This window comes from Canis lupus, chromosome 6, assembly GCF_048164855.1.
Source record: "Canis lupus baileyi chromosome 6, mCanLup2.hap1, whole genome shotgun sequence".
In the NCBI taxonomy this organism is placed as follows: domain Eukaryota; kingdom Metazoa; phylum Chordata; class Mammalia; order Carnivora; family Canidae; genus Canis; species Canis lupus.
This window is the reverse complement of record NC_132843.1, coordinates 61,549,862-61,573,301: the sequence shown is the minus strand read 5'-3', so window position 1 is coordinate 61,573,301 and position 23,440 is coordinate 61,549,862. Positions and strand designations below refer to the sequence as shown.

General features: G+C 36.6%; 1 protein-coding gene across 10 annotated transcripts in view; it reads left to right on the top strand.

The window, feature by feature from the left end:
• PLA2G4A (phospholipase A2 group IVA) overlaps positions 1 to 23,440 on the top strand; it is a 150,685-nt gene that overhangs the window by 73,261 nt on the left and 53,984 nt on the right. For all 10 annotated transcript variants that reach the window (XR_012033085.1, XM_072830847.1, XM_072830845.1 and 7 more), the window contains 3 exons: positions 2,756 to 2,793; positions 7,166 to 7,307; positions 22,520 to 22,656. Coding sequence is in view for 9 of the 10 variants with exons in the window: in XM_072830847.1 (XP_072686948.1) it covers positions 2,756 to 2,793; positions 7,166 to 7,307; positions 22,520 to 22,656 (317 nt within the window). In the remaining variant the exon portion in view is untranslated. The remainder of the gene's footprint in view (positions 1 to 2,755; positions 2,794 to 7,165; positions 7,308 to 22,519; positions 22,657 to 23,440) is intronic.

The window sequence follows — 23,440 nt, the reverse complement described above, 5'->3', positions numbered from 1 at the left end:
TCATCGCATGTCTAAGTGTAGCACATCAAGTGGGAGAATTTAAAATTTCCTTCAGATGGTGGGTGATCCACTTGGGCAACACGTGGAAGTGAGGATCCCATCTGACTAGTCCCATCACAACACATTCTGTAGTGCTCCACATGGTGGGAAAATCCAGTGTCTTCCCTTCTCTTATCCTGCCTTCATTTAGAAAGTCTTATCAATCAGTGTAGGATTATGAATGTCTTAGCCAAGAAGCACTGTGGGTAGATGTAGATATTCTATGCAGAAGACAAATATGACCATGAACATAGCACAGTTGCTTTTCCTTTTATTTATTAAGTTGTCAGGACAGGTAGACATTAGATATATCTAGACATTGAATATCTTAAGATCTAAATTGTTTAGGGACCTGCCAGTTGGGGGAGCCATCTTTTTCTCAAGTGTGTCACGACGCGGTACCTTGGACTAGGAAGCCCATTTCAGCCTTGAATCTTTCCATTTGTTAGAAAACTTCACAAAGGGTTGCAACATTGTTCTTTTAGTTTCCATTCTTCTGTGATATGTTTGTCCTCTGGAGATAGAAACAATAAATCTAGTCTCATTTAACCCCAGCTTTTATATCTATTTTTTGGGGAAAAAACAGACCATGTTTTACCCATGTCTTGTTTTTCTCCCTAAATATCCAAAGCAACCTCATTCACTATAAAGTTTTCCAAGCCCTCTTTGGGAAAGATTCTATTTGAAATTTAGAAATAGGGAGTAGACATGATATTCTGGGACATGGTCTGAGCGTGGTAGAAAGCAGTTATGTTAATTGTTTAGAAGCCAGTCACCTTTTTGACTTAAAACTGAACTCTGATTCATCTGGGCATGTGTAATTCTATTTGTACCAGGATTCTTGAATATTTTGTTAACTTAAAAGTAATTTGATATGCTGCCTTGATACATAAAGGTCATAGGATTTCATTGGAACCGCTGTCTGTGTTAGACCAACCCATGATTTTATATTTAGCAGCAACGAAATGTTTCTTGACAAGGAAAGATTGCCTTGTGTGCTCCCCTCATGCACACATGCACAGTAATTCAATAGGTATTTATTGATTATGTGTTATTTACCAAATTGTGTAGTGAACTATTAATAGAGATTTGTGTAAGATAAAGTTTACAGTTTAGTGGGAGAGGCAAATTCTTGTACAGATGATTTCAGTACCTTTTTCTTACTCATAAAATGCAGTCCTGAGAATTAGCCATGAACTTACTTTAACCTTTTGGAAAGCTTCTAATTTGTTTTTTTCCATCCTCTGAAACTAAAAAGAACACAAAGCCAATAATCTATATCATTTTGTGTTGCTTCTAAAAACATCCTCTTCACCTTTTAAGAGGCATATCTGAGTTCCATCTGAAGGTATTGGACAGATTCACTCTAACTATATTCTATGCTAACTGATAAAATAAAAATTATAGCACCATTTTACAATTAGGCAGCAGCCTTCAAAACATTTTCTCATTTGGTTCTCACAACAATCTAAAATTACAACAGCCAAACTATGGAAAGATCCCAGATGTCCATCAACAGATGAGTGGATACAGAAGATGTGGTATATACATACAGTGGAATACTACTCAGCCATTAAAAATGCAATCTTGCTATTTGCAACAACGTGGATGGAACTAGAGGATATTAGCTAAGCAAAATAGGTCAATCAGAGAAAGACAATTATCATATGATCTCACTCATATGTGGAATTTAAGAAACAAAATAGAGGATCATGGGGAAGAGAGGAAAAAATAAAACAAGACGAAATCAGAGAGGGAGACAAACCATAAGAGATTCTTAATCATAGGAAACAAACTGAGGGTCCCTGGAGGGGAGGTGAGTGGGAGAATGGGCTAACTGGGTGATAGACATTAAGAAGGGCACAGGATGTAATGAGTACTAGGTATTATATAAGACTGATTAATCACTGAATTCTGCTTCTGAAATCAATAATACATTATATGTTAATTGCATTTAAATAATTTTTTAAAAAAATATAAAATTACATTATTCCTAACTAATGACAGGGATAATACTGAGAGGATCTTTCCATACAACAGATATATAGTCTCTGGAAAGATACCTTTTAATACACCTTTTTTCTCTGTAGATATTAATCACTGTCTTTTCCATTAATCCAAAATTGTCCTGTTGGCAGAACTGGGTACTCCCATAAACTTGGGTGGCTCACACAGTGTTGAAAAATAAAAACCTGAGACCCACCTCCCATTTGAAGATGCTTCCTGAGCTGGTCACAGGAGCTGGCTTCTGGTCCTGCTGCCACTTTGGATAGGTGTTCTGTCTCCAGTTTATTACAGCCCACACTTGTCATAAATGCACAAATGCTAGGCTTTCTTGACCCACGGGGAGTTCCTGAAAAATAAGCACAACATCTTCATAGTTTTTAGCACTCAGGCAGTTTTTATGTTTCACACATAATGATTGTAGAACTCAACTACTTCATTTTAACAAAGGAGGAAAAACTAACCAGAGGCAATTCTTATGTTTACTAAAATGACCAATTAAATAGATTTATATCACAAAAAATAGCAATATATATATATTTATTGAAATGCATTCATAATTTAGGGTCTTCATGAAACTTCGTTACTTTTAGTTTTAGGATTCTTTTAGGTTAAAAATAACCTGTCACTTAAAAATTGTTTTGACCTTGTTTGCATTATATGTAACACACATCCATTTTATGACCTAATCTGATTAATACATCTGTTCTAGGTCACTGAAATGTTTCTGGAAATGTCTCTTGAAGTTTGGTAAGTGCATTATATTTCATTGGGTGGAAAATACTGTGAGTGATCTGCTGACTTATTTTAATTGTTAAAGGGTAAACTTTGAAAATATGAAATAATTCTGACAGCTTTGAACATAAAAAACACATTATACTTTTCTTTAACTCCTCCCTAATGATTACTGCACTAAAAACTAATAAATTGAATATCTTTACTTAATTTTCCTGTAGTTTGGTCTTTATTATTTAAAGTTTAGGGCTTAGAAGGTCAATAATAAGGGCTTTTAGAAAGAGTCCTCCTTCAGGTTCATTTCCCGTAGAAATGAACAGATACGGTTATTTAAGCCTATTCTTCATTGTTGTTTCAGATATATATTCAAAAACATGAAAGTAAACTAAACAGGAAGCTATAAAAATGAAAAACTGAAAATTGAGACTGTTTTTATTCATGGAGATCAGTAGGACTACAAGTAGTAAAGTTCCATGAAGCATGTTGCTCTTTCAAAGTGGTCTCCAAAACAAATGTTGGAAAATTGTTTATTTATTTTCAAATGGCGCATCTTAGGGGAGTCAAGCCTGCCTGGAGTATTAGCAGGATCTAACACTGAGTTCACTACATCTCACCTCCCTCAAACTCTCTGGGTCTCCTTGAACTTCCCCTGTTGAAGTGGGTTTTACCAAAGTAAATAGTACACATTTAATTTACCCAAATACATAACATTCTTCTTTCATGTGATTTGCCAAATGAATGAAGATGGCTGCATTGATATTGGTTAGTATTTCTTTCTCTTATTTTGTTTCCAGTAACATGTTGATTCAACTTAGTAAATTATTACATAAATTACCACTGTCCCTCAAGATATGTCAGGAAGTATCAAAAGATAGTCCTAGCAATTGAGTTGTGTTATTCTGCATTGTATTGATTCTTGCTTAAAAGTGGTATATTTTAGCATGAGATTAGAAAAATTTTTATCTGACAAGGAAGTCATGCTGTTTGTCTTAATGGAAAATTATCTTCATTGCTGTAATTAGGACTAATTATGTAAAAGAAATTTGCTGTAACAAAACATAGTTATCAAAAAATGTAGGAAAAAACTCAACTAAATAAGGTACATGTGTCCAGAAGCAATTTACTGTGTTTATAATGAACTTTAATCAAACTCTATTTTTATGTGTTTGTCTTGACGCTGAAATGGAAATGTCCTTTAAAGAAAAAACTTTCAATGGAATGTCTTCCATTAGATATAAAATAAAATCAAGAAAGAAAATTAGATAAAGGGAAAAGCAAAGAAAATGAGTGGGAAATATCAGTGAGGGTGACAGAATAGGAGGGACTCCTAACTCTGGGAAATGAATAAGGAGTGGTGGAAGGGGAGGTGGACAGGGGATGGGGTGACTGGGTGATGGGCACTGAGGGGGGCACTTGACGGGATGAGCTCTGGGTGTTATGCTATATGTTGGCAAATACAAAAAAAAAAGAAAGAAAATTAGAGATAATACACGAAAGAAGAAATAAATGAACCAAACTTCTCTTACTATATTTATAAAATTACTCAACATTTTAAAATTTTCTTTTACATATTTTTGCTAATATCTTTAAACATCTTTGTTCATTGCTCTGTTCACAGATTTTTTTAAAAATCATACTCCTTGTGTTTAATATAAGAGAGTGATCATCATAGTATATTATAAGGAGCATGAGTTCCAGAATAAGAAGCCCTGGTTTTAAATCTGCCTCTTGCTAATTATGTTAACAGTTGAAAGATTTTTAATCACTTTTTTACTCATTTGTAAAATAAGAAAACAGTGCATTATAAGCATATGATGATGATTTCATGAGATGTTCTTTAGAAAAAGTATTATTTTATTTAATACGAAACAGAAAAATTTTCCACATGTGTAACACATATTCATAGTAAAACTGTTTGTAATAGTTTACAGAAATTAGAAGCAACCTCAATATGCATGGATACATAAATTACACTATAATCATATAATGGAAATACTCCACAGTAGTAAAAATGTTTGAATTATTTCTATTTCTTTTTAATTTAATTTATTTATTCATGAGAGACACATAGAGAGAGGCAGAGACAGGAAGAGGGAGGAGAAGCAGGCTCCATGCAGAGAGCCCTATACGGGACTCAATCCCAGGACTCGTGGATCACACCCTGAGCCAAAGGCAGATGCTCAACTGCTGAGCCACTCAGGCATCTCAGAATTTTTTCTATTTCTATATCTATTTATATGAATTTCAAAAACAAAATGTTCCATGGAAAAGAAATTGCAGAATACATACAGTTGATAGCATTTATAAAAAAATTAAAAACATGTAAAATGACTCTATATATTACTTAGCGATGTAAATATATACTATAAAATTATAAATAAACACATTGGAATAGTAAAGAGCAAGTCTAAGGTAATGGTTACTCTAAGGAGCAGAAAAGGAAACACAATTGAGGTAGATTAACAGAGACAACTGTGCTAATGAGATTTTTATTTCTTAAAATGGTTAGAAGGTACTCAATCTAATATATTATAATAAATAATAGAGAGTTTACCCTAAGACTTGACTTAAAAAATGCTCATTCACTCTTACCTCTTTTCCTCCTTTTTTCCTCTTTTCCTCCTAAGCCTCAATAATCAAATTTAATAACTGTGTAATCCAATGTTTTAATATATACTGACGATTTTTTAAAATTATTGGATGATATGGTTAAATGATCTTTTCAAAATTTACAGTTAATTTTTTAAAGATTTTTATTTATTTATTTACTTGAGAGAGACATAGAGAGAAAGAGAGAGCATGAGCAGGAGAAGCAGAGAGAGAAGCAGACTCCTCTCTGAGCAGGAAGCCCAACACGGGGGCTCAATCCAGAGCCTCAGAATCACAAACTGAGCAGAAGGCAGATGCTTTGACTGACTGAGCCACCCAGGAGCCCTACAGTTAATTTTTTTAAAGTAGACGTCCAAAAATAGAGTTACTTAGTCAAAAGGAATACACATTTTTATTATTTTTGGTGCTCATCACTAAAGCACTTCCAAAGTGTTTTTGCAGATTTATATTCCCAAAATGAACATATGATAACATTGTTACTTTGCCTTTCCCCCAAGTACTGGAAAATAGATACTTCAAATATTTCATAAAAATTATTAATAATACATCTGAAACTAATGATGTACTATTATTGGCTAATTGAGTTTAAATTTAAAAATTATTAACAATAGCAGTATTTTAAAAATTTGCTAATGAAGCTAAATATTCTACTGGTTTTCATTTTTAATCATATATACTCTTTTGTGAGTTATCTGTATTTGTCCTTTGAGAAGTAGTAATTAAAATATTATTTGTAATGATCAAATATCATTACAGAGTACATAGCCCAGAGGCAATGAAGTCTCTTCTTTTGGTCTACATTTCACAAGGAAGAAATACACTGAATCTAAATGATGCTTCAACTTAATTGATTCTGAAGGGAAGGACTTTTATGAATAGTAAGGAGGCTATACTATTAGGAGGTATACTATAAGGAGGTATACTATTAGTGAAATTCTTGCTTCCTATGTTTGGATTTATTCACATTACAACATAGATTTCTAGGTTTTCTTGTTCTGGTTTGTTTTTTTTACTATTTTTAAATTCAGTAGCTGGTTTTAGAGTTCAGTATTGGACCTGTCTCATTTGTGAGGCATTGCTGCTGCATTGTGGAAAATACATCACATATTTGCTCTGTGCTCCTAACCAATAAGAACTTCAGTGTTTTTGATCTGTGATATGGAGTTATAAAAATAATGTATTGTATAATAATGTATAAGATCCATTCCCATAATTTCTGCAGTGATACATACCTATATATCTAATGTGGTTTCTGGCATAGTATAGGTTTCTGAGAAGTGGCTGCTGCCATTATTAGAAAGGAAGGGTTATATATACATGTAAGGGTTCTGAAATCCTCCAGCCATAACTTATTTGGGTGCGGGGGGACATCTTGTTGACAAGGCAATTCATTAAGATTGGGATGTTAGTGTTTTGTCATGAAGAAGTAGGGGATGAAGGGCCCAGGGAAGGAATTCTTGGTCAAGGAAATGTGGGAAATACTGTGCCAAACAGATCTAAAAGATAAAGTCTTTACCATGATAAGATGAATTTATTGGGGGCTGTTTGTTTGTTTTTTTGTCTGTTTTTTTAAACATCTCATACTCTTTATTTTTGGGAAACATGCCTTGGAACATGAGGCTTAAGACTGCCATGATTTTATCCCCTTATTTCGGGTCCCTTTCTAGGAAATGACTTGAGGGGAGCAATGAGCATGTATCAGTAGCTACTTGGGACTGATTGATTTATAACAGGGTTACTGGGGATGTTGGCTCATGACTGTCTGTTTTATATACAGTTCATCCCCAGACCTCCGATTCAGTATGGCTCTGTGTGATCAGGAGAAAGCTTTCAGACAACAGAGAAAAGAAAACATAAAGGAAAACATGAAGAAACTCTTGGGTCCAGAGAATAGTGAAGGCTTATGTTCTACACGCGATGTGAGTTGGAAACATTTCAAATGTTAATATAATTTAATAATAATGTTGTTTGTACTCTCTCCCAAATTTCACCCAAATATGGACATATTAAGATGGATTGAGCATTGTATCTTCAGTTTTTTTTAATTTTTATTTATTTATGATAGTCATACAGAGAGAGAGAGAGAGAGAGAGGCAGAGACATAGGAAGAGGGAGAAGCCGGCTCCATGCACCGGGAGCCCGACGTGGGATTCGATCCCGGGTCTCTAGGATCGCGCCCTGGGCCAAAGGCAGGCGCCAAACCGCTGCGCCACCCAGGGATCCCAGTATCTTCAGATTTTAAGATAAGATGTTTCATAAATACAAATTCTTTGAGAAAGATCATCACAAATGCTGCCTGTATTTAGTAATATTAATCAGATCCAGTTTTAAAAAGTTGCAGAGACATACTTATGCACAAACAAGATACTTATTAGTTTGAAAAGTTTAGCCTCAGATGGAAAAAGCTCATTGAATTTATTTTATTTTTATTATTTTTTAATTGAAGTATAGTTGGCAGTGTTACATTAGTTTCTGCTGTACAGGATAGCGATTCAACGAGTCTATTGGTTATGCTGTGCTTATCGTAAGTGTGGCTACTATGTGTTACCATACAACGTATCACAATACCATTGACGATATTCCCTGTGCTGTACCTTTCATTTCTGTGATTTATTCATTCCATAACTGGAAACTTATATCTCCTACCCCCTTCATCCCTTTTGCCCCTCCCTCCAACCCCTTCCTTTCTGGGATCATTGAATTAACTTTAATATACACTAAGATGAAACAATTGTGGGGATGGTCATTACCAAGCCAGAAGAAAGTGTTACCAAACTTGTTAATGATAAAAACAAATTAACAAAAATAGGTAGATGTGAATAAGGAAGATAAAAGGAAATGTTTCAGACTCTTAATATTTCATAGCAGGGAGTTAAAAGCTATCATCTCAGATTGACCAAATAATTAAGAATAATGACCTCCACATTTAATGTTTTTCGTAATCCTAATTATAAGGAAATCTTAAAATATTTTTGTGAACAAATTATGGAAGTACAATCCTTCATTTGTACTTCTTTTTCTTCTCTTAAGTTCCAGTAAAATAAATGCCATTTATTATTCAATATCTTGTAACATAAAAAACATTTTTGGCTACTTATCTGTTCATTTGTGCCTTCACTGATCACCTGTCTACCTACTTATACATCCATCCAACCATCCATCCAACCATCCATCCATCCGTTTATCCATTGGTCTATCCTTCTGTCTGAAATCTATAAAAATAGATTGCTGCTATAGTTAATATTACTGTATTACATATTTGTAAGTTGCCAACAGAGTAGATCTTAAGTATCACAAAATATAACCATGTATGATAATGGATGTCAAGTAGACTTATTGTGGTGATCATTTCACTATACATAATCATTATATTGTACACACCAAAACTAATGTAATGTTATATGCCAATTATACCTAAATTTTTTTTTAAATTGGTGCAGTGATGCTCAGCAGATGATAATGATGAAATTTCTTCTTAGTGACATGTGTAATTTTTTACTTACTTTTTTGAGCTTCTCTGTTACTAAATATTTTAAATAAATTATTTTAGAAAGATATTTTTATTAAATGCATAAGTAAATATCTGCATTAATACATGCATATAAATGGACATACACATATATTTACATGTACATGTATATGTACACACTCCATACATGCACATATAAACCAGGGATTCAAGATTCCTGTAATTTAAGTGCAAAATATAATTGGAAATGAGACATAAAGTATGAGTGAGGGAGCCAGTTGGCCACCCCTATCCCATATGTGACTGTGAATTTCCAATTGTGTTATTAGGTGGGTACAGAGGTGTTTGAAAGCCAATCTGCTGCTGCTGGAATGGCTTTTTTTTGTTACAAGAGCAGACTTTATGATAAAGGGTTGCCTATAGGGAAATTTTGCTAAAAGGAAGCTTTGAGGAGATGCAAAACCTCTATTGAAATTTCTATTAAAAAAAACCCAGACTTAAAGATTTCATATCAGCTATCCATCTTGCTTGCCACTATACAGATCCCTCATAGCACTTGTGGTTGATTATTTATTGTCTCAGGTTAATTTGAAGACACTTCCTTCTCTACATATTATTTAGAAGTTTCTAGCTCCCTGGGAAATGTTTGTTTTTTGTTGTTAATGTAAAGTAAACCTTTCAGCAACACTTATATATCCTTCTTTTTATCCCCATCATTGTTCGATATTGTTAATACCCTTGGAACGGAGAAATGACATTTCAATTTTTTTTCATTGCTGCCATTTGTCATTTGTTGAGATACTGCTAAAATCTGGCAATGAGCAAACCTGAGCAGTTACTTTTCTTGGTGAGTTTAAAGCCTAGTTGAGGAGAAAAACACTTGAGCAGATAACACAGTGATGTGTTAAGTTCTTTTTTTTTTTTTTTAAGAGTCATGAATAGAAGGATATAAGAGCTTACAATAGAGTGACCCACTCTTTCTTTGTGGTAGAGAGATGGTGATGGGGTTCAGGACTCACCTGCCCAGTATATGGCACCCCAGCATATTGAATATCTCAAGCTGAAGGAGTTTGAGAAGACTGCAGAAGCAGGAAGCTCTCTCCGACCTCCCACTCTTCTCCCCTGCAGCAGGTCTTAAGACCCTCATGCAAGAGGTGCTCTCCCCAAACCTGTACAAAAAGAGCATCCTTATCTCCAAAGATATAGAGATTCCGAGAAGAATCTGAACAGACAGGTCTTGCTAAATATCCTCCAGTTCTCTACACTTAAATTCATACACTGACTTATCTGATTTCTATATGATCACCCATTCTTCATCAAACCTAGCTTTAAAAATACTCAGATGTAACTATTTCTTTGGGTATTCATTCCCTTAACTTACCTTAAATAAATATGCATGCTTTTCTCCCATTAATCTCTCTTGTTAGTTTAATTTTCAGACCCAGCCAGGGACCTAAAGAGAGTTGAGGAAAACCTTTTCTTCCTCTACAATGGCAAGTCCTCCTAGAATGGAAGACTATTGGTCAAGCCTTGAGGAATGAGTTTGCTAGAAAAGAAAAAAAAGCAGGAAATGGATACCTCTGTTAATTCCCAGATGTCAGCTTCATTTGAGAGACTCTGTCTTGCAATCTCAGTTTTTCCTTGCCTAGCTGCTTTTCAGTTGTTTCCAACAATTATTTCTTTCACTCCCAGCCACTGATTTACCCTCTGTTCCCCTCACACCTGTTTGACTTGCTTCCTAATCAAAGAGAGATCAACAGACGTTAAATGACCAAGCCTTCCTTTCTTGCCAGAAGATTGCCATATTCCATAAGCTATGCTATCCTTTGTTTCTTCCCTCTTGAATTCCATGGAGCAAACGGCCCCTTTTCTTTCAAATGCAGATCCACACCTGAAATGGATTGCCAGCCCCAACTAGGTGCCCTAGTATGTCAATCATCCAGTCTTCCCAGGACCACTCTTGTCCCCTGAACTTCTCTGCCTCTATCTCTATATGAAGTTTTACTGTAAAAATATAAACTCTGACATGAAGGAGAAAAAAGGAACAATCACAAAATCTCCCTGGAATGTACCTTCCCATCTCCTACCTCTCCACTTCCCAATCCTTATATTCACAGACTTCTTCAAGTTTCCTACACCATCTTATCCTCTTCCCTCCCTTTCTCAGGCTTCTGACCTCGTTATTCTAATGTAGCTACCCCACCAATCGCTCATACTAATAAGTGGCAAAAGATCTGGCTCTATCTCCCCCAGCTCTGTGGGTGCCAACAACATATTTCCCTACTTTGTGAAACATTCTCTTTCCTTCACCTACTGCTTTGCTACCTGCCTCCCTGGTGCCCTGTGGCAGATCTCCCCTTGTGCATTCTTTAAATATACAAGTTCTTCACCTTAGGCCCTCTTCCTCTTCATTATGTGTTCTTCTTAAGAATTGTCTCTCCCTTCCATGATGTCACCCAGCACCCACGTCCAAAGAACTTTCTGTGTCTATCAACGACTTAGAACCCCCTTCTGAACTTCAGGCCTGAATGTCTGTGCACCTACTTGATTTCTTCACTGGTATCCCTCACATCTCAAACTCTGCACGTCTAGAGCTGGACACAGCACCTTGGTTTCTGTCAGTCCACTTATGCCTGTCCCCCTAACCCCCACCTTCTGTTCACTCTCAAACCAGAGCTTAAAACCTTTCCACTGCTCACCAGCATCTGTCTCAACTCAGTTTTTGCCAGATCATTCCCAGGTCACCACACTCCTTCAGTGGGTGCCTCTTAGCTCCATATCTCCTCAGAACCCTTGCCCAGTTGGTGCCTTTCCCCACACTGTTTCTCCTCCCTGTAGCATGCTTCTCCTGTACCCACCCTCTCCCCACTCTACCTGCTTTTCAGGTAACCAGCACCCTCCCTCCCGTGCTTTGAGCAGTACATATGTAGCTGCTTCTGAGACTGTCACCCTAACCAACTGCTCCCTCTTCTCCCCCCATGTCTGTTAAGTCTCAGTTATATTCTCTGTGGCATAAATATGCACATTATCTTCTCAGCATTGACAACACTAGTACTTAAAAAAAACTTGGCCAAGTATTCATTTAATATTGGTTTTCTGCAGCAGAATATAAGCTTAATGAAGATCAGGACAGTGTCTGGGTTTTTTTACTTTTATATCCCTGGCAGCTGGCATAGCTGCTGGCACATGGTAGACCCTCAGTAGATCTTGTGTTGAGTGAGTCAGGGCACAGATTCAGGTGGGGGCTTGGCGCTGCTTCCAGGGAATGAATTAGCTAGAGAGAGGGATGAGGAACTCAGAACTGAGAAATACAGTATCGGGTTGGTAGGGAGGAGACACAGGTTGAGGAGAAAAGTTTGGATGAAAAGATCCCAGTTTGAACTGTTCCACTCGAAATGTGTGTGTGGGTACCTGAGTGGCTTAGTAGGTAAAACATCTGCCTTCAGCTCAGGTTATGATCTCAAGGTCCTGAGATCAAGCTCTGAGTCAGGCTCTTGGCTCAGCGAGCAGCCCACTACTCCCTGTCCCTCTGCCTGCCGCTCCTCCTCTTGTGCTTTCTTTCTCTGTGTCAAATAATTAAAATCTTAAAAAAAAAAAAAAAAGAACTGTATGTGGGATACATAGATGTAGATGTCCAGTTGGCCTTTGTCCTTAGGTTCTCCTTTAGCAAAGGGAAAGTTGCTGCTGCAACACGCCCACCCCTCCAGCCCCCCACAATGCACTCCTTGTTTTGTGGAAAAAGGAGTCTTCCTGGGAAAATGAAACTTGGCCTAATAGTCACACAAATTGGCTTTTCTGCAATAGATGAAAGAATGAAGTAATTATGTTTCTATCTGGAATATTCTTCAAAAAATATTAAATTCATGTTTTTAGAAGTCATTCTTAGAATTAAAACTTTCACTGTAGTTGTTTTAGTTTGGTCTAGAGTTTTTCTGTCTTGTCCAAAATAGTTTAGATATATTCAGAACCACCCATTCCCACAACACAAGTGCTTTTTTTAAAAAGTTTTTTTTGTTATTCCTCAGTCAAGGGTCTCTTAAGCTCGCAAGTCCCTTGCTCTCTGATGAGACTTCACTTTCTAGTTAGTTCTGGCTCATCATCCTCCTTAAGGAATGCAGGACAGGCTGTCATGGCGGCTCGACAAAGAAGAACAGTCCTATTTAATTTTCAATGCACAGACTGTCTTTCTCTTGTTCCCAGTGTTCAACCAACAGACAGCATCCAGCCTAGGACTTCAGTGTACAATTAAAATGTTGCATACAGGGATGCTGGCGTGGCTCAGTGGTTGAGCGTCTGCCTTTGGCTCAGGTCATGATCCCTGGGTCCTGGGATCTAGTTCCTCATTGGGCTCCCCACAGGGAGCCTATTTCTCCCTCTATCTATATATATATCCCTCTCTGTGTGTGTGTCTTTCATGAATAAACAAATAAAATCTTTAAAAAAATAAAATAAAATAATGTCGAATACATTTGGGCAGCATAAACTTGGACTCCTTCACTTCTGTGCTTCACTTGTAAAATGGAGACTGTGTCTCTTATTATGTAAAAGAATAAGTGCTAGTGCTTGTAAGCATCCAGCTCAATGTGTAAGAGCATGTAGTTGCCCTGAAGAGTAGTAACTATTCTACTTGAGTGTTGCTGTTCTACTGCATAATACCTGAGGGTAACCATTGTCAAATGTAATAAAATCTTGCCTAATAGCCCAAGACCTTATTCTCTTAGGTCCTAAGACTTTTAAAAAATGTATTCTCCATAATAAAAAAAAAAAAGTTTTAAGAATTTATCAATTTGAATCATTTGGAGGGAGGTCTTTCTAAAATATGTCATTCCTTGCTCAGATCGAACTGATTTGAGTGTTCTCATGTCTGTTTCATTTGTGATCAACTGCCATTTCCCCATGCTTTACATGTTTCCTTGAAGTAATTTCTTCAAACCACTCCTTTCTCTTTCAGCTTTATTGTTGTGGAATTCAAATCTGATAAGCAAGATTGTTGTTAGAACAGTGTCTCTGATTAGTGTAATTTCTCTATGAATAAAGGTCTGGAATCTTTCCCATAAGTAAGATCTGTAAGACTGTGTACATGGGGATTTTTGGCATAGCTGGATTGTTCAGAGGCCATTCTTATAAATTTTCTGGTCTGAAAATAGTTGTTGGTCAGATGAAACTTCCAGATTATAGTCTTATGGGAAGGGAAATGCTACTCTATGGTTTTTGTGTTCCCTAGTAACTGACCATAACAAACCAAAACTGGCTGGGGCATGTGTGTGGGGGTGTGTGTCCAAAATATGGACTTGGAATAGTGGGGAAGCAAGAGAAGAGAATTCCACTTTAGCCTTCATCCGAGACTGAAAGAGAAAGTGTTTCCTCTCAAGTCAGGATATATTACATAACTTCAGTTTAAACAGATAGATGGCTTTGGGTAAAGTATAAAGTGGATCATAAATAATACATTCTGTGAGTGCTATTCTGTACTGAAGTCTGTCATATAAATTCAGTGAAAGACTAGAGAAAACAGAGCCATCTGGTGACAGAGGAGGAGGCAAATCAAAATAGTTTGTGGAGGAGATGTGATAGAAGTCAGCCTTGAGTTATCAATAAGAATTTGTATTCCTTGGGTATGTTGTTTCCATCGTCTGGAATATTCTCCCTCTTGCTTCTTACCTTCATGGTGATGGCAGCACTGTGTACTATCAGTTCTTATTCGCATCTTAGATTGTGAATATGGCAGGGCAGACTGTGTGGAATTCCCAATAGTGGAGGCCAGGGAGATGTACTGCACAGACATGAGCTTCCAAAGATCCAGTTTCAGGATTCAGGAGGTGGACTTGGAGTTTTTCTCATCTGACATAGTGGTGGGATGTGAACAGCCAAGAAATAAGAGAGCTGGAGTCGGTCTAGGAAGTACTTGTCCAAGAGGCCCAAACTCTACTATGAGGCGGGTGACAACTGAAGACTGCAGAGCTCCTGAGGAGACAGGCTCAGGGGGAGGCATGCACCAACACACGTGTCCAAGCAAGGAGGGAGGAGGTAGCGGGGGACAGGTGCTGAGTGTGCTGCAGGTTTCAATTTGTTTTATAAATCACATGGGCATTATGTGAGGAAGCTTCCAGGGTTTAAAGGACCAGGGGCTGGATGAAAACCAAGTTTCAATTTCATGTAAACTCACTTTTAAAATTTTGCACGTGAGATTATGGCTATGCTGGAAAAAAATTGTACATAGATTGAAATGAGATCGTATATACTACTTTTTATATATTTTGTGATGCGAACCAAGTCAGTGACTTCATTCCCTTTATATACAAAGGTGTTGCCTAAGTTTCTGACTGGAAATGGCCTGGACATCACTTTGGGAGGGCTGGTACTGGGCACAGGATGGTGGGGAGGCAATACCACTGTGGGAATTACCATTTACCAAGTACCGACAGCCATGTCCGCTCCTACCATTGCTAATACTGTGGAGGTGCACTGGTAAATCAGATTCAGTAATTGTCATCTTTGCTTCTATCCTCTAATTAATAATAGTAATAACAACAACAAATAAGTAAAGACCTAGGATGCACAAACAGTCTAAAGCCTGAACAATTTTAATATTGGAATAATCACTGTGATATGCTCATTCGGTCTTTAAAAAGAAATTAATGCTATTTTAAAAAAATTTCCTTTATGCTTGTAGGGTTGGCTTTCTCATTTTCAATACAGCTTCTTTGACCCCTTTTATAAGTTGGTGGGGAGTCATCAGTTGAAGGTTACAAAACTAGGGCATGGCTACCTCCTTGAATGTATATTCAAGCGTCTTGACTTGTGCTTTGGGGAACTGGGGGCTCAGGTGGTGGTTGACACTTTGGAAAATTGACTTTCAGCGAAAGCAGAGGAAGAAAGTGTTCTGATTTGACATTCATACCATATTTTTCTCCAAACTGGCCAGAACAGAGAGATGATTTGGGACAAATTAGAGGGTAAGGAAACAAGTTTCAATAATGTGGAGTTTGTGGCATCTTCAGGCATCTTTGCCTGATTTTACCTGCAAAAAAAGAAAAGGGAATAATTTGTGAATGATCATTACTAACAAATACCAAACCCAAATACATAACAGTACAAATGGTTATAACTATTTATGATTCTAGCAAGAAACTGGCATAGGAAATTCTTTTTTTTTTTAATTTTTATTTATTTATGATAGTCACAGAGAGAGAGAGAGAGAGAGAGAGGCAGAGACACAGGCAGAGGGAGAAGCAGGCTCCATGCACCGGGAGCCCGACGTGGGATTCGATCCCGGGTCTCCAGGATTGCGCCCTGGGCCAAAGGCAGGCGCCAAACCGCTGCGCCACCCAGGGGTCCCAGGAAATTCTAATACTTAAATTTTTTGACTTATAGCCCTCTTTCATACTATTCAGTAAAATATAAACTCTCTTAGAAATTAAAAAATATTTAATCAACTGGACTGCGTGTTTTAAAAGGTACTATCAGAAAAATATCTTAAGTCTCTATTTTACTAAACATAATGAACTGAATTTTCATATAATATTACTAGTTATATATTAAAACACCTTCTTCCCACTTAACACGTGAAAGGCGTCTTAAATAATTTACCAAGGAAAAGATTTTTTCTTTGAGTTTTTCATAATTTTGAGCATCCAAATTAACAATTTTGTTAAGACCTGATAGTTTTGGTACAGAGATGGTTATGTACTTTTCTTTAAGACATGAAATGGGGTGATTTTAGATGAGATTAGCACTCAGTTGAGTGAACTTTGAATTAATAAATTGCCCTCTGTAATGTGGGTGGGCCCTGTCTAATCATTTGAAGGCCTGAATAGGACAAAAAAGATCAGCTTCCTTGAGCAAGAGAGAATTCTCCAGCAGACTGCCTTTCTCTCCATCTGCACCATTGGCTCTCCTGGGTCTCTGCGTGCTGGTCTTCAGACTAGAACTACATTAGTGACTCTCCTGGTTTTGGAGCTTTCATTCTAATTTCATGATCCAATTCTATATCAAAAATCTCTTTCTTGATAGGTAGGTAGATAAATACATGTTGTTGATTCTGTGTCTCTGTAGAACTCTGACTAATACAGGAGCCAAGGAGGAAAAAGCCCTTAGATAATTTTCAAACCTTAAAAATCTATGAAAATATAAACCAAAAAAATCTTTAAACACATGAGAATTTCTTTCGCAAGAGAAGAAAGTAATAATATCCATAAGCCTGTGCATCAAGGTAATTTAATCACAACCACAGAATTTTTGGTAAATGAAAATTCACTTCCTGTTATCATATGAGAGAAGCATGAGAAATATTCATTGATATCATTTATGCACAAATACTGATGCTATAAGGTCTAAATATAACCTAAACCTGTCAACAATATTTATCTCTTTGCTTCTTTTAGATTTTAAGCCAGGACTAACAGCTGCTTCTTGTAACTCCTCAGTTATTTCTTTGAAAGTTATTTCAGTATGACCAAGGCTATTAAAACATCCAAAGTTAGCCTTCATTTATTACGTAAAATTGGGCTGAAATCATCAAAGTGACACATGAATCTGAAATGCAAATTAGCTAAATATCTAATGGTTTCTTTTACTAAAGTTTTCTCTTTCTTTCTGAAGATGAGTAAAAAGAGTGACTTATGATGTCGGTGAGACCTTCGGTCACGTAATGGTTTTATGACCAATTAGCTGCATCTGTACGCAGACAGGGTGTTCACGTACATTGAATATGTATTCATGTGAATAATGGAAATGACACTCTCCTTTTGAGAGCTGGGAAAATTAGATGAAATAAATTGAATGCTAGTGCCCATACTTGTGCCAGACACACAGTATTTTCTTGATAAGCCTAATCTCCCCTTTTTTATGTTAATAAAAATTTATATTTTTATAGTTTTTATAATTCCTATTCTGTATGAGTTATAGGATCTAGAGTGTTCTAGGAGCTAAAGGCCTCAAGGTTATTAATTCTACGCAGTATTTCTACATGTAAGGAAACAGAGTCCAAGGATTTTTTTTGCCTCAGGTCACAAAGTTAGTTGTAGGGAAAGCTTTCAGAGACAGTGGACCATAGTGAATTAAAAGTTTTAGAAAAAGGGGATCCCTGGGTGGCTCAGCGGTTTAGTGCCTGCCTTTGGCCAGGGTGTGATCCTGGAGTCCCGGGATTGAGTCCCACATCGGGCTCCCTGCATGGAGCCTGCTTCTCCTTCTGCCTGTGTCTCTGCCTCTCGCTCTCTCTCTCTGTGTCTCTCATGAATAAATAAATAAAATCTTAAAAAAAAAAAAAGCTTTAGAAAAAGAAAATAAATAAAATAAATAAGTAAAAGCTTTAGAGTCTGACAGATCCACTTTTAAGTCCACAAGACATTACTTTCTAGCTTTGTAATATGGAAAAATCAACTTTGTATTTGTATTTGTATTTGTCTTTGTATTTCAATTATTTTATCTTTGACATGTATGTTATATCTCAGAGTTGTGAAATTTAAATGAGATACATAAAAACATTAATTCATGTGTAGTAAATGAAGATGGGAATTATAATCACCATAGTCATTCAATTATTTGATCATTCAATTTTCATGTACAAATATCTGACATTTGTTTCATCTGATAGCACCTCAGATACTTGACTTTAAAATCTTACCTGAAAACTCTAAGAATTTACTGTAAAGCAGTAATGAAAACAGCGGGTTATATAACAACCAATTCCAGTTTAATAAGTGACTACTTCCAGAAAATTCCTAACAACATAAAATAAACATCCCTAAGTATGTGTTGGTTACTGGCTTATGAAGAAGGACATATGGAGAGCTGTTTTCTCAGGATTAGAGAAAGTCTTATATTCAGTTTTCCAACTTTTCATATTAATCTGACCCTGAAAAACAGTTCAGGTCATGTGTTTTGTGTTGAACGGTATAACCTCTTACTAAGAATTTTCTTTCTCTAAACTATCTGATTTGTATTAGGTTTAATGTTATTTTCAATAATGCAATGTTACAAGTAACCAAATCAAAAGGCTCAAAGGCCTCTAAATGATTTTTGAATATAAACAATCTTCCTCCTTCTACAATATCCACTCTAGTACTTTTTTTTTCCTTAAAGGCCTTCTTAATCTTATTTTTCCCGACTCTCTAGTATACTCCTGCTACAATAAGAAGACTGGTCCTTTGGTCCTCAAATCACGTACCTTTCCTGCTTATGACTGTCTTGGCTTGACCTTGGAACCTGTGCTTGGCACATGGCAACAGTAACTGTTCACTATTATTGCCCATAAACTCAACTCTTTTTTCAAGGCCTAATTCCAATCCTTCCTCCTTCTAACTTCTTATCTGGTCTGCTACAAATACTGTATTGTGCTCCATTCACTCACTTTATATAACCCACTTTTGTTTCCTATCTTAGCTTTCTTTTCCCTCCACAAAGTTTTTAAGAACTTACATATTTTGCTTTATTTACAATTTAAACATTTATATTTGAAAGCATTCTGTGAATCTAAACATACACAGGTTCAGGGCAGCCCGGGTGGCTCAGCGCTTTAGCGCCACCTTCAGCCCAGGGTGTGATCCTGGAGACCTGGGCTTGAGTCCCACGTCGGGTTCCCTGCCTGGAGCCTGCTTCTCCCTTTGCTTGTGTCTCTGCCTCTCTCTGTGTGTTTCTCATGAATAAATAAAATCTTAAAAAATAATAAATAAACATACACAGGTTTAGAGTCATTTAAATTGCTTTGCTCCATTGCACCAAACTGGTGAAGTGTATTTTCATGAATGAGGTCTCGAACCTGCATCCAATTAGGATGACTAGAGTCTTTCAGTTTAGGGCCACTTGGTATCAGAAAAGAGCCCTGGATTAGGAAATTAGTCCTGGGTGTCCTGCTCTTAATTGTCCTACGTCGACTAAGACCTAACCTCTACAGACTTCCCTTTCCATATGCAAGAATTCCATAATCTTTTTGGTCCTTCTGGTTCTAAAACAATAATTCCATGAATATATGTATTTGTCACATTGGTCAGTAAATACCCAAGAATCAGGATCCAGGTGTTCGGAACACAATGCATTTGTGTCATATATTCTGTATTTCTGAGATTGAGTGCAGTATTTCCCCTTCAGCTGGCCCCATGCCCTGGGATTTTCCTCCTGGGTCATGACAACATCATCTGCTGCAAGCAAAGCTAGAAACCCTAATGGTCTGACCACATTCCGTCCCCTCTTATGTCCGACACAGATTGGTCGTCAGATTTTCTTTGTAAATATGCCTTGATTCTATTTCTCTCCTAAGCTTCACTCTAGGGATTGAAGAAAGGAGGATTGCTGTCTCCCATTCATGCCTCAGAAGAAAAGAAAACCATGACTATTACAGATAAGATGGAACTATCAAAAGTGGAATATCTGGGTGGCTCAGTTGAACATCTGACTCATGATCTCGGGGTCATGAGTTCAAGCCCCACATTAGGCTCCACACTTGGTGTGGAGGACACTTAAAAAAAGAGCTGGCACAAGTACATGAGCTCATCTCTGCACATGCACTCCATGATGTGTACATTTATTCTGCAAATGAGACCTCATCACAAATATAGAAAATAAAACCTGATAACAGTATGACAAATTTGATTTCACTCCAGTCAGATACTCCAATCAGAACATCCCTACTCACTTATGTTCTGTTCTTCCACCCACCGGGATTTCATCCTTCACTTCATTTCTTATAAAGCTTTGAATTCCTTCATGATCTAATATCTCTGCTCCATGAATTGCTCAGTCTTCTATCTATAATTTTTCTCTGATAATAGCTTTACTGGGAAACAATGTCAAGCAAAAGACAGCCCTTTCCCCAGTAAATATTTCCATCCATTCCCTCTTCCCTTGTCTGTCTCGCCCCACCCCTGCACCCTACCTTATCCTCAGTAGGCTCAGAATTTTCCTGGAAGATGTTGGATTGTACTCACCATGTGCCTGATATTCTGGAGCAGTGGTTGTTAAATTTTTTTGGGTCTCAGAAATCCATTATACTCAAAAAATATAAAAAACTTCTAGGAGATTTATTTATATGGGTTATACCTATGAATATTTAACCTACAAAAAAACTAAAACTGAGAAAACTTATTAGAATACGTATTTTAGATAAGTCCTCGTCTTGTTAATATAAATAACATTTTATGAAAATAACCACATTTTCAAGAACAAAAAAAGTGAGAGCAGCATTGTTTTACATTTTTACAAGTATCTTTATTGTATGACTTAATAGAAAACAGCTGGATTCTCATATCTGCTCTCAAATTTAATGTCTCTATATCACACATCCTGTAATTTCTAGAAAACTCCATCATACACTCATGAAGTCATGAGAATGAAAAAAAGGCAAATAACATATTACTGTTTTCATGAAAATAGTTTTGGCCTTGTGGACACCCTGACAGCTGTGTATACTTTGAGAACTGTGCCCGAGGGTAAAGAGAAACCACCAGCTCTCTTAAGCAGTAAGGGTTCAGATCACAAAGAAAATGACAATCTCTCCTTCTCCAAAGACTTGTAATTCAATCATGTTGCAGACAGCCTTTGCTTCTCTATTGCAAAAACTCATGGTTGACTCATGCTGCTTCCATTTTCGGAACAGCCTCCCCTCCTTTTCTGCCCTCATACCTCCCATAGTGAAGAACTGTGCATCTTTAAAATGAACCTCAGGTTTCTTTTTTATTTATGAAGCTTTCTCCACCACTTCAATTTCTCTGATTGGCATTGACCACACTTTCTGGACCTCATGTCCTCCTAGCCTGTAGCACTTTATTTTAGTAAGGCATATTAGCATGAGCCTGGAAATAGGAGTTTGGGATTTAACTTCTGACTGTATTTGCTGGTTGCATGATCCTGAACGAGTCTTCAAGATCTTGTTTCCAAGTGCTTTGGTTCCTGACCTATAAAATAGACGCTTCAGAGGAATTTTGTGAAAATTAAATGAGATAATTTCTATAAAGTGCTAAGAACAGTTCCTACCAGATACTAAGAGCTCAATAAATGTCAATCTATCCCTATTTTTATTGTCATAATTGTTATTACATTTATGCCTCACTTAAATAAATGATATTCCTATATCTACATGTAATGACCAAAAGATAGAGATCCCTCAATCAGATTTATTTAATAAATAGATTTAATATATAGATTTTGTAGACCTTGTCTTTTTTTAATCATTTGAATAATAGCATATATTTTTGAAATGAGTCAGCATAAAGGAGCAGTAGGAATTCTGGACCAAGAGGGCACAGTGCTTACTTAACTACACATTACCAGCTAATAGATCTTACACAGGAATATCAGCATTTTAGAACTTCCATCTACAAAATGAGCAAAGATGTTTTTGCTCACTTCCCAGGATTTTTGAGAGGATCATAAGAAAAAAAAGTGCACCCAAAGCAAGCCAAAAACTGCAAAGCGTCAAGCAAATATAGAGACTTACGGTTGCTATTATTTTTTAATAGAATTAGCTGGTAGTTTAGTAATGTCTACTTTCTAATAGACATTCTTAATTTTCTTATGTGAAGCATTTGCTTTATTAAAAAATTAGATATAACAAGGTATGAGTGAACTTAAAATTCTTTATTACCAAATGTGGAACATAAAAAAAATCGAAACCAAAAGGGAGTATGTTTTATGATTTACTAATGATCTGTGTTTCATCCCTTGCAGGTGCCTGTGGTGGCCATATTGGGCTCAGGTGGAGGGTTCCGAGCCATGGTCGGATTCTCAGGTGTGATCAAGGCACTGTATGAATCAGGGATTTTAGATTGTGCTACCTACGTTGCTGGTCTTTCTGGCTCCACATGGTTAGTATACATTTTAAATCTTAGTTATATTGTGCTAAGTGTTTACCATTTATCTACCTGAAACTTTAGAAAAGAAAGGAAGACTTAGAAAATTGAATGTTAGCTTCAAATTACTGAAGTGTTCCAGCTGGATGCAATAATTTGCTTCTTAAAAATGTTTTTTGGGGTGCCTGGGTGGTTCATTCAGTTAAGTGGCTGTCTTCAGCTCAGGTCATGATCTTGGGGTCCTGAGATTGAGCCCTGTGTTGGCTCTGCTCAGCAGGAAGGCTGCTTTTTCCTCTCCCTCTCTGCTGTCTCTTTCTCAAATAAATAAGTTAATTTTTTTAAATGTTTTTTTAAGGCAAATTCACAACTAATGATGACTTTCTTCATAAATTTACTCCTTTTAAGCCTCTTTGTAACTTAAAATGTAGTTAAACATAAAATTAGAAAATAGATCAATTGAAATTCTATATAAAGATCACAGAGGTGGAATAACATGCTCCACCCATAATTAATTTAATCTTCCTATAATTTGCTGATTTGTAATCTTTCAGCAATCATGTCTAAGTCTACATGATTCACTAGGTATTCATTTTCTTCTCTAGGGCAAATAGAATGAAATGCAAGATGTCTTAGTATATAGAAGAATAAAAACAACTTTTGAATGCAAAAATGGAATAAGTTTCACTGATTGGCATCTAATTATGAAATTAATCCTTTAAATGTATTTAAGCTCAGCTAAATTTGGATAGAGATGTAAAACGTCTGTACATATAATATTTGTACACTGTAGATTTGCCTT